Below are 10252 nucleotides of genomic sequence, written 5' to 3' on the forward strand. Positions count from 1 at the left end.
TTTTTGAGATGGAGTCTTGCTCTGTCACCCAGGATAGAGTGCAGTGACACGATCTCCTCAGCTCATGCCAACCTCCACCTCCCAGGTTCAAACAATTCTCCTGCCTCAGCCTCCTGAGTAGCTGGGATCACAGACACGTGTCACCATGCCAGGCTAAGTTTTATACTTTAGTAGAGGCGGGGTTTCAACACGTTGGTCAGGCTGGTCTCAGACTGGCCTCATGTGATCCGCCACATTTGGCCTCCCAAAGTGCTGGGATTATAGGCGTAAGCCACTGTGCCCGGCCTAATATAAGGTGTCTATATGTGTGTATGTGTATACACGTATAAACACACGCACACCCCTTATACATACTGTCCTGCAAATCAAATGAAATAAATATGAAAGGAAGCTGGACGCAGTGGCTCACACTCATAATCCCAGCACTTTGGGAGGCCGAGGTGGGTGGATCACTTGAGTCCAAGAGTTTGAGACCAGCCTGGGCAACATAGTGAAACCTTGTCTCTACAAAAAAACCAAAAATTAGCCGGGCATGGTGGCATGAGAGCCTGTAGTCCCGGCTTCTGAGGAGGCTGAAACAGGAAGATCAACTGAGCCCAGGAAGCAGAGACTGCAGTGAGCAGAGACCGCAGCACTGCACATTGGCCTGGGTGACAGAGTGAGACCCTGTCTCAAAAATATATAAATAAATGAATGAATATGAAAGGATACTGAATACTGTTATGCTAAAGTAAGATTATTTGTAGCAACAGAATGCAAAATAAGGCCAGGTGCAGTGGCTCATGCCTGTAATCCTAGCACTTTGGGAGGCCGAGGTGGACCGATCACCTGAGGTCAGGGTTGTTTTTTTGGGGGCGGAGGGAACTGTGGGGAGACAGAGTCTTGCTCTGTTGCCCAGGCTGGAGTGCAACAGCACAATCTCAGCTCACTGCAACCTCTGCCTCCCGGGTTCAAGCAATTCTCCTGCCTCAGCTTCCCAAGTAGCTGGGACTACAGGTGCACACAGCCATGCCCAGCTAATTTTTTATATTTTTAGTAGAGACGGGGTTTCACTGTGTTGCCCAGGCTGGTCTCGAACTCTTGAGCTCAGGCAATCTGCCCGCCTCGGCCTCCCAAAGTACTAGGATTACAGGCGTGTGCCACCGTGCCAGGCTGAGGTCAGGGGTTTGAGACCAGCCTAGCAACATGGTGAAACCCCATCTCTACTAAAAATACAAAAAATTAGCCAGGCATGGTGGCAGGTGCCTGTAATCCCAGCTATTCAGGAGGCTGAGGCAGGAGAATTGCTTGAATCCAGAAGGAGGTTGCAGCGAGCCGAGATTGTGCCACTGCACTCCAGCCTCGGTGATAAGAGTGATCCTCTGTCTTAAAAAAATATATATAACGCAAAATAAATTTAGAGTACTGAGAGTCGGAGAGGAAATGCTTGAAAAGCTTGTTCCTTCTTTTTACTAGAAGGTAGGCCTAGCCACAGGTCGGTCGGCTGGACATGCAAGGTAGTAACACTGCATCACTCACATTCTCTACCACTAGTCCACTCCATTCTTATTTGGGGCAAAACTATCAGCCAACGACACTATCAGCCTCTCGCCCTATTGTGAGACTCTAAAACCCCTCTATAGAAAAGGATAACACTATCACGGGCCAGTCCCTAAGAACAGTGGCCTCATTAACAGCCCCACTTGCTATTAGGTGAAATGAAGTTTCTGAATAGGGAAGCAGTTTGTCAATCCCTCAAGCAAAACGCCCTCACCCCTCCTGGCTTTCTGCTCTGCCTCTGGCCCCCTCCTCCCCACTCCCCAATTTCCCAAAGTCCTGAGTTAGGGAAGGCCTTCCAGTGTGTGGTGTGTGAAACCTGTCAGAGAGCCAGGCTGCAAACCAAGCGCACGGATGTGAAGAATGTGAGATTCCTTCATGGAGGGCTGGGAGGGGGTGAGGAGCGGGGAAGGAATGAGAGGACAAGGCTGCCAAAGACAAGGCATGGGAGAGAAGCCAAGCTATGGCGCTTGGAGGGCGGGGGTTTAGGTTCCACCGCCCCTGCCCAGGCTGGCCCCCGGAATGCTCCCTTCCTCCGCTTCTGGCCCGTCAGTCATTGCCCATTTAAACACCACGCTGTTCGCCCAGGTCCGCGGCTGCCGGTCCTCCAGCTAGCTCTGGCCGCCTCCCGCACTTCTCAAAGCTCCCCTATTCCAACGGACCTTCCCCAACAGCCCAATCTCCAGGGCCCCCTTCTCACCTCCCGACTCCTCGCCCGTGCTGCTTCCCTGCCCACATTTTTATCTCTACCACCATCCCTCCTTCTGAACCCCAGTATTTCAGCCCCCCGCCCCAATACCCCTGGGACATCACCTCCTCCCCTCCCACACCCTCATTTAGGTGGAAGATCGCGCAGGCGCAGTACGCACCGCCCTGGAAGCGGCCTGGAGTCTCCGCAACCTGACCCAGTCGGAGCTGAGGCCGCAGCGGCCACACTAGTGCCCTGGTGCCGGGTCCCAGCCTCTCCCGGGTAGGGAAGGGAAAGGGGAAGGAGGGGAAAGAAGACTCCGACCACTCGTCGCCTTCTCAGACGGATCCTTTGCCCCGCCCACCGCTGCTACGCAACCCGGCGGAAGCTCGTCACCAAACCCCGCCTCTTTGTTTAACTCAGCCCCTACACTACCAGCCACGAGCGGCCTACCAGGAGGGACGAAGGCTGGCCAGGCCGCCACTCTAGACCGGAAGTCTAGTCTAGAGTCTATATAGGCCTAGCCAGGATATAGTCCTTTGGGAGGGAGAACTCTGTGTTCTTCCCGGCAAGAACGTGTGGGCCTGGCCGGCCACGCTTCGCTTTGGAGGGGTGCAGGTGACTTGTGTCTTAGAGCTGACGCAGATTGGTGCGAGATCATTGCGGAGAGGCAGACCTGCAGCGTGACCTGCTGCGGGTCCGGCCCCTCTCCCTTTTCCAGAGACCTGGTCAGCATCCTAGAGCTTCGTAACAAGGCGGCCGCGGGGTGGGGAGTGAGGGAGTCTGACCGCAAAGCTTAGATCTGGGGTGCTCAATGGGTTGTCAGCCTCTCTCCCAGGCGCTCTCCTGCCCTATCCACGATGGCTCCTCGAACACTTGTGGAGTTCCCTGAAACACCTAAGAGGAAGGAAGGAGGGGAGAAAAAATTTCCGTCTTCCTGAGTTGGGGTTTGATTTCCTTAGCTTACACACTGTGGTGTTGGGGATGTGGGCGGTAGAGAATCTGGGATCCAAGGGAAGTCAATGTGGAGCCTAAAGAGCTCCATGAGAAGATAGGGGATTAATTAAGCAAACCAAGGCATTACAATTACATGACTTCCTAGGCTAATCTGGTATTAAATAGTATGGTATTTATTGTGGACATTGGCTAAGTAAATGCTAATGCACATTAATACACGCATACACACACACATATCTTTATGTAATTTGTTTATACACAACAATACAGAGCTAGCTACCTTTTGTGGACAATTTGACAGGTCCCGAAAGGAATTAAAGTTTCAGGCCTCCTTTCTGCCGTCCTCTAGAGGGACTCTGCGATCAAGTAAGGTAAGAGTAGTATGGCCGGGCGCGGTGGTTCACGCCTTTAATCCCAACACTTTGGGAGGCCGAGGCGGGTGGATCGCGAGGTCAGGAGTTTGAGACCAGGCTGGCCAACATGGTGAAACCCCGTCTCTACTAAAAATACAAAAAAAGTAGCCGGGCGTAGTGGCGGGTGCCTGTAATCCCAGCTACTAGGGAGGCTAACACAGGAGAATCGCTTGAACGCGGGAGGCAGAGGTTGCAGTGAGCCGAGATCGCACCACTGCACTCCAGCCTGGGCGACAGAGCAAGACTCCTTTGCGGGCAGGTGCAAGGGCTCACGCCTGTAATCCTAGCACTTTGGGAGGACGAGGTGGGCGGATCGCTTGAGGAGTCTGAGACCAGCCTGGGAAACATGGCGAAACTGTCTCTACAAAAAAAAAAAAAAAAGTGTGTGTGTGTATATATATATATAAATTAGCCGAGGATGGTAGTGTGAACCTGTAGTACCAGCCACTACGGAGGCTGTGGTGGGAGGATCGCTTGAGCCAGGGAGGCAGAGGTTGCAGTGAGCCAAGATTGCACCACTACACTGCAACCTGGGTTACAGAGGGAGACCCTGTTTCAAAAAAAAAAAAAAAAAAAAAAGAGGGCCTAACAAATGTTTCCCTCTATGCCGTAGGTTCCATCTCTTCCAAGAAGGGTGAGCCTGCCTTTTGTCTCTGGTATAAATGCCACTTTTCCCAGAGACCTTGACCAAGCTGGATAGTGCCTTAAAAATGAGAACCTCAAATCAGGAACAAAGATAAGGGTTAGAGCAATAAAAAGGGAGGAAACCGTGTGTGCCTACTGTGTGCAAGGCACTTTTTAAAATATAACTTCCGTTTTCTCGTAAGATGGAATTACATATTTTTTGTCTTTTTTTCCCCCTTTTTGTGGAGAATGGGGTCTCGCTATATTTCCTAGGCAGGTCTGGAACTCCTGGACTTATGCTATCCTCCAGCCTATGCCTCCCTACTTGCTGGGATTACAGGCGTGAACCACCGCGCCTAGCGGAATTGGAATTACATATGTTTAAATAGTCGAGAAAGGAAGTGAAGCATTGAGCCAGGATTCAAACTTTTGTCCGCCAGATTCCGAAGCCCTTGCTCCTTTTCCCATTGTGTCACTCTTGGAGCCTAACAAACGTCTTAGAGCCTAAGTGCATTCTCCCCAGCCAAGTTAAGAAAAATTAGGGCCCTGTGCGCCCTCTAGTGGTGGGTCTTTCCCCCTGCAGAGCCAACGATCTCCAAGGTTCCTTTAATACCTGAAATTCGCCCCCTTCGCGGCGCACGAGTCTCTGATCCCGATTGGCTGGGCAGGGCAGGCGGCGGGACGCAGGGCGCGCCCGGGCGGTGCTGATTGGCCGGAGGAGGCCAGCCGGGGGAAACTTCCGGGAATGGCCGCACTCCTGCGTTCCACCGGGCAGCATCCGGCGGCAGCGGAGCCTGTGGCTCCCCCTGCGGGCTGCTCAGCGGCGTGCACAGTCCTGCCGGCTGGCTGGGTGGGTGGTGGGTGGTGGGTGGTGGGCGGCGGGCAGGGGAGGGCATGGAGCGAGTCCCGGGTTGTCGAGATGAGGGTTCGGGAAGGTCTGACCAGTAAGATTCTACTCCCTGGCTCTGCACCGGGTTCCCTACTCCTGTCTCCGTCGGCTCCGCCACTTCAGGGCTTGAGACTAAAAGAGCATCCCGCAGGGGGCCTTCCAGCCCCAAAGCAGCCTGTCCAGAGACCCCCAAATTCTGATCTTTAAGTTGGAGGCCTCCGGGGATGTTCTTTTTAAATCTTTTAGAAGCGTTAGAGGGGTTGAGGCTGCCTGACCCCGGCCTAATGGGGTAGGTAGGCCTTGGGAAGTGGAGCATGGGGGCAAAGGATTCAAGCATTGAGCCTTCATCCCTTATTCCCCATCCAGTGGGGTGCCGAGGCTCGGGCAGCATGACGACGGAGACCTTTGTGAAGGATATCAAGCCTGGGCTCAAGAATCTGAACCTCATCTTCATTGTGCTGGAGACAGGTGTCTATACTGGGGTGGCGGGTTCCCGGGATTGGGGTGGGGGGCAGGAGGGGAAGAATGCTATCTGCTTTCTTAACTTGCTATGGGGATGGCAAGGCAAGCTGCAAGACACTCCTCACTCCCAGTCTCTCTCTTCGACCCTGGGACAGAAAGTTGCAGTCAGGTATAGGGTAGATAGAACCCTTGCCAGATCTAGACCTCCTGTGCCACGCGGGCCTCTTTCCACTCAGGGCCCTCTCCATGGTGCTGGCCCCTGAACTCCCACCTCCACCCCCAGCACCACCCCTTCCACAATCCCAACCCCTTATGCCCCAGGGATTTGGCCTTTCCCCTGCTTGTACACCTTTTCCCTCATTCCACCAATATCTACATCTCATCCTTCTGACAGCTACCACCCCATTTATTTGACCATCCTCCCACCTCGATTTATCTGTTCTGTTCAGGCCGAGTGACCAAGACAAAGGACGGGCATGAGGTTCGGACCTGCAAAGTGGCGGACAAAACAGGCAGCATCAATATCTCTGTCTGGGACGATGTCGGCAATCTGATCCAGCCTGGGGACATTATCCGGCTCACCAAAGGGTAAGCCAGCTGGTGACTTCTGGCCTTCCAAAGGCAACAACAATCAAGAGTGGGGTTAACAGTCCCTGTAACACTTCTGAGTACTCTGAATTTTATTTTTTTGCTCCCGTAGGTACGCTTCAGTTTTCAAAGGTTGTCTGACACTATATACTGGCCGTGGGGGTGATCTGCAGAAGATTGGAGAGTAAGTGCTATCTTGGGGATTGGGACGAAGAAGTACCAGGGCAAAGGGGTTTGCAACGAGGCAGCATAGGGTGTGTACTCCAAGCCTTATTTCTGGACTTTCTCTGTTGTTGTTGTTGTTGTTTTTCTTGAGAAACAGTCTCTGTCGCCCAGGCTGGAGTGCAGTGGCATGATCCCGGCTCACGGTAGCCTTGACCTCCCAGGGTCAGGTGATCCTCCCATGTCAGCCTCCCAAGTAGCTGAGACTACAGGCGTGCTTCACCACACCCAGCTAATTTTTTTGTATTTTTTATAGAGACGGGGTTTCGCCATGTTGCCCAGGCTGGTCCCAAACTCATGGGCTAAAGCGATCCTTCCACTTCTGCCTCCCAAAGTGCTAGGATTACAGATGTGAGTGACCACGTCCAACCTATCGGGACTTTTCTGAGGCCCCCAGCAGTGGCCCAGAGGATGAATCCAAGGCTTTAGCTACTTTCTCCCCTTGCAGATTCTGTATGGTTTATTCTGAGGTTCCTAACTTCAGTGAGCCAAATCCAGAGTACAGCACCCAGCAGACACCCAACAAGGCGGTGAGTCCTGTGGCCACAATGGTGGGAAAAGAGGGCAGATCAAGACAAGAAGCATGGGAGGGAGCAGGATCTGAATACGTAATCTGTGCCTTCAGGTGCAGAACGACAGCAACCCTTCAGCTTCCCAGCCTACCACTGGACCCTCTGCTGCTTCTCCAGGTAAATCTGTTCCCTTCCATCCACTGGTCCTCCTAACTCTCCTACTCTGCTCAGCCTAGAAAGATGCATTTCCCTCATTCCTTTTCCAAAGCTCTCTTTTCTCAGTATATCCTCTTTCACCCAATTCTCCCAGACCCCTCTTTTTTTTTTTTTTTTTTTTTTTTTTTGAGACTAAGTCTCACTCTTGTCGACCAGGCTGGAGTGCAATGGCGCAATCTCAGCTTACTGCAACCTCCGCCTCAAGTGATTCTCCTGCCTCAGCCTCCCAGGTAGCTGGGATTACAGGCACCTGCCACCATAGCCAGCTAATTTTTTTTTTTTAAGATGTAGTCTATGTCACCCAGGCTGGAGTGTAATTACGTGACCTTGGCTCACTGCAACCTCTGCCTCCTGGGTTCAAGCAATTCTCCTGCCTCAGCCTCCTGAGTAGCTGGGATTACAGGCACCTGCCATCATACCTGGCTAATTTTTGTAGAGACAGGGTTTCACCGTGATGGCCAGGCTGGTTTTTTGAACTCCTGACCTCAGGTGATCTGCCCGCCTTGGCCTCCCAAAGTGCTGGGATTACAGGCATGAGCACCACACCCAGCCATGGGCTGCAGATATCTTAGTCCAGTGGAGCAGCAGGGTTCAGTAGAGATATGGTTTAAGAACCACTGGGTTGGCCGGGCGCAGTGGCTCACGCCTGTAATCCCAGCACTTTGGGAGGCCAAGGCAGGCAGATTACCTGAGGTCAGGAGTTCAAGACCAGCCATGGCCAACATGGCGAAACCCCATCTCTATTAAACATACAAAAATTAGCCAGATGTGGTGGCAGGAGCCTGTAATCCCAGCTACTTGGGAGGCTGAGGCAGGAGAATAGCTTGAACCTGGGAAGCGGAGGTTGCAGTGAGCTGATATCATGCCACTGCATTCCAGCCTGGGCAACAGTGAGACTGTTTCTCAAAAAAAAAAAAAAGAACCACTAGGCTATAACTTCCATGCTATTTAGGGTTCATAGTGCCCTACTGTGTGCAAGAAGCAAGCCTATGCCTTCATGTAACAAATGTTTCTAGAGCACCTTCTATTTGCCACAGAATAAAACACACTACCTGCCTTTAGGGGCTTGTAGTTTATACAGGAGAGAGATAATGATTATAATACGCCATGGTTAAGTTCAATGATAGTGGTATGTCCAGAATTATGAGAGCTCAAAGAAATCATCCCACACACCTGGCTTCAGTCAAACATTGAAAATTTAAGCCAGATGCAGTGGTACACACCCATCGTCCTAGCTACATGGGAGGCTGAGGCAGGAGCATTGCTTGAGCAAGGAGTTTGAGGCTGCAGTGAGCTACGATCACACCACTGCACTCCAGCCTGGGTGACAAAGTGAGACCTCATCTCTAAAACAGTAAAAATTTAAAAATAAAAATTTATATACACAAAAATGTGACTTGTTATTATCTTTGGTGGGTAAGATTATGTGTAATAATCTTTTCACTTACGCTTATCTATATTTTCTAAAATGAACATTATCATTATGGTACACACATACACACCTTTTTTTTTAAGTGCCTCATATTTTAACGCAGAGACTTCAGGCCCTTCCCCTTGCCATGCTTCTCCAGTTTTATAATCACTTTTGGTAAAAGGGCTTTTTGTTGTTGTTGTTGTTTAATTCAGATGGAGTCTCGCACTGTCGCCAGGGCTAGAGTGCAATGGCGCAATCTTGGCTCACTGCAACCTCCGCCTCCCAGGTTTAGGCGACTCTCCTGCCTCAGCCTCCTGAGTAGCTGAGATTACAGGCACCCGCCAGCACACCCAGCTAATTTTTTGTATTTTCAGTAGAGACGGGGTTTCACTATGTTGGCCAGGCTGGTCTCGAATGCCTGACCGCGTGATCCACCCACCTCAGCCTCCCAAAGTACTGAGATTACAGGCGTGAGCCACCGCGCCTGACCCAGTAAAGGGGCATTTTTGTCAGAGATCCTTGAGCCTAGAACTAAACAGCTAATTCTAGGTCTGATTCCCAATAATAGTGAGATAAATACGAGAGAAAAATATTATACCGAGGTTCATGTAGCAACTTCCCAAATGATCATGTGAGTCTTCTCTGGAGCTCCGTTCATATTTGCAGCCCACAGTCTTTTGCATTTGGTCGAATTGGCATTAAGACGCAGTTGTGCATGGTGAAGACTGTGCCACTCTTTGGGGCATGGAGGCAGGCCTTGAGATGGACCCCTCTCCTATGTTAACTAATTCCTTTGTTTCTTCTCCTCCCACAACTAGCCTCTGAGAGCCAGAATGGGAATGGACTGAGTGCCCCAACAGGTCCTGGTGGTGGCCCACATCCCCCTCATACTCCCTCCCACCCGCCCAGCACCCGAATCACTCGAAGCCAGCCCAACCACACACCTGCAGGCCCACCTGGCCCTTCCAGCAACCCTGTTAGTAACGGCAAAGAAACCCGGAGGAGCAGCAAAAGATAGCATGACATTCTTTCTTCCTGCCACCAACCACATCCCAAGTGTCTCCTGGAGAGCAAGATAGCCTTCCACTGGCTGGCTGGTGTAGCAGTGTTTTAGCCACTGAACTTCAGTGGAGGGGTGGTGAGCAGTGTTCTTATCCACCCTAATCTCATACTCCCTCATTGTCCAGCTGAACTAGCTGTCCCCTGGGAGTCAGGACCCTCTGCCTGCTCTCTTTCCTCTTTAGAAATGGCAGTTACTGGCTGGGCGTGGTGGCTCACGCCTGTAATCCCAGCACTTTGGGAGGCCGAGGTGGGCGGATCACCTGAGGTCGGGAGTTCGAGACCAGCCTGACCAACATGGAGAAACCCCATCTCTAGTAAAAGTACAAAATTAGCCAGGCATGGTGGTGTATGCCTGTAATCCCAGCTACTCGGGAGGCTGAGGCAGGAGACTCGCTTGAACCCGGGAGGTGGAGGTTGTGGTGAGCCGAAATTGCACCATTGCACTCCAGCCTGGGCAACAAGAGAGAAATTCCCATCTCAAAAAAAAAAGAAAAGAAAGAAAGAAATGGCAGTTACCATCTGTTTCTTCTGTGTGAGACATGGGAGTCTAACTGAAATCTCTCCTTCTTAATAAATGTTACCACTCTACTCTGTGTTGGACTCCTTTACTTTTTGTGGGAAAAGGAAGAGGTTAGCAACTAGGCATTTGGGAAGTTGGGGTGTCTCTAG

At 51.5% G+C, this 10252-nt stretch overlaps 2 protein-coding genes across 9 annotated transcripts in view; one reads left to right on the forward strand and one right to left on the reverse strand.

Annotated features, from left to right (window-relative positions):
- Positions 1–2596, reverse strand: part of RNF41 (ring finger protein 41) — a 30912-nt gene extending 28316 nt beyond the window's left edge. For all 5 annotated transcript variants that reach the window (XM_037996955.2, XM_008003623.3, XM_073020852.1 and 2 more), the window contains exon 1: positions 2406–2596. The gene's annotated coding sequence lies outside the window, so the exon portion shown is untranslated. The remainder of the gene's footprint in view (positions 1–2405) is intronic.
- Positions 2597–2686: 90 nt separating this feature from the next.
- NABP2 (nucleic acid binding protein 2) lies at positions 2687–10171 on the forward strand. 4 transcript variants are annotated; one of them, XM_037996956.2, is made up of 8 exons: positions 2858–2952; positions 3483–3552; positions 5474–5575; positions 6019–6157; positions 6270–6341; positions 6828–6909; positions 7005–7068; positions 9340–10171. In XM_037996956.2, the coding sequence occupies exons 3-8, from the start codon at positions 5497–5499 to the stop codon at positions 9537–9539; spliced, it is 636 nt and encodes a 211-aa protein (XP_037852884.1). In that variant the 5' UTR covers positions 2858–2952; positions 3483–3552; positions 5474–5496; the 3' UTR covers positions 9540–10171. The 4 variants fall into 4 exon arrangements, with proteins under 4 accessions (XP_008001832.1, XP_037852885.1, XP_037852884.1 ...); XM_008003641.3 differs by lacking the exon at positions 3483–3552 and having other exon boundaries at positions 2687–2952; XM_037996957.2 differs by lacking the exons at positions 2858–2952; positions 3483–3552 and adding an exon at positions 2687–2842.
- The last annotated feature ends 81 nt before the right edge of the window (positions 10172–10252 follow it).

The sequence above is a fragment of the Chlorocebus sabaeus genome, chromosome 11, assembly GCF_047675955.1.
Source record: "Chlorocebus sabaeus isolate Y175 chromosome 11, mChlSab1.0.hap1, whole genome shotgun sequence".
NCBI classification, from domain to species: domain Eukaryota; kingdom Metazoa; phylum Chordata; class Mammalia; order Primates; family Cercopithecidae; genus Chlorocebus; species Chlorocebus sabaeus.

Coding starts and splice junctions, on each gene's coding strand:
- NABP2 (XM_008003641.3), top strand. CDS start 5,497: ATGACGACGGAGACCTTTGTGAAGGATATCAAGCCTGGGCTCAAGAAT. Junction 6,158..6,269: donor ATTATCCGGCTCACCAAAGG/GTAAGCCAGCTG, acceptor TTGCTCCCGTAG/GTACGCTTCAGTTTTCAAAG. Junction 6,342..6,827: donor GATCTGCAGAAGATTGGAGA/GTAAGTGCTATC, acceptor CTCCCCTTGCAG/ATTCTGTATGGTTTATTCTG.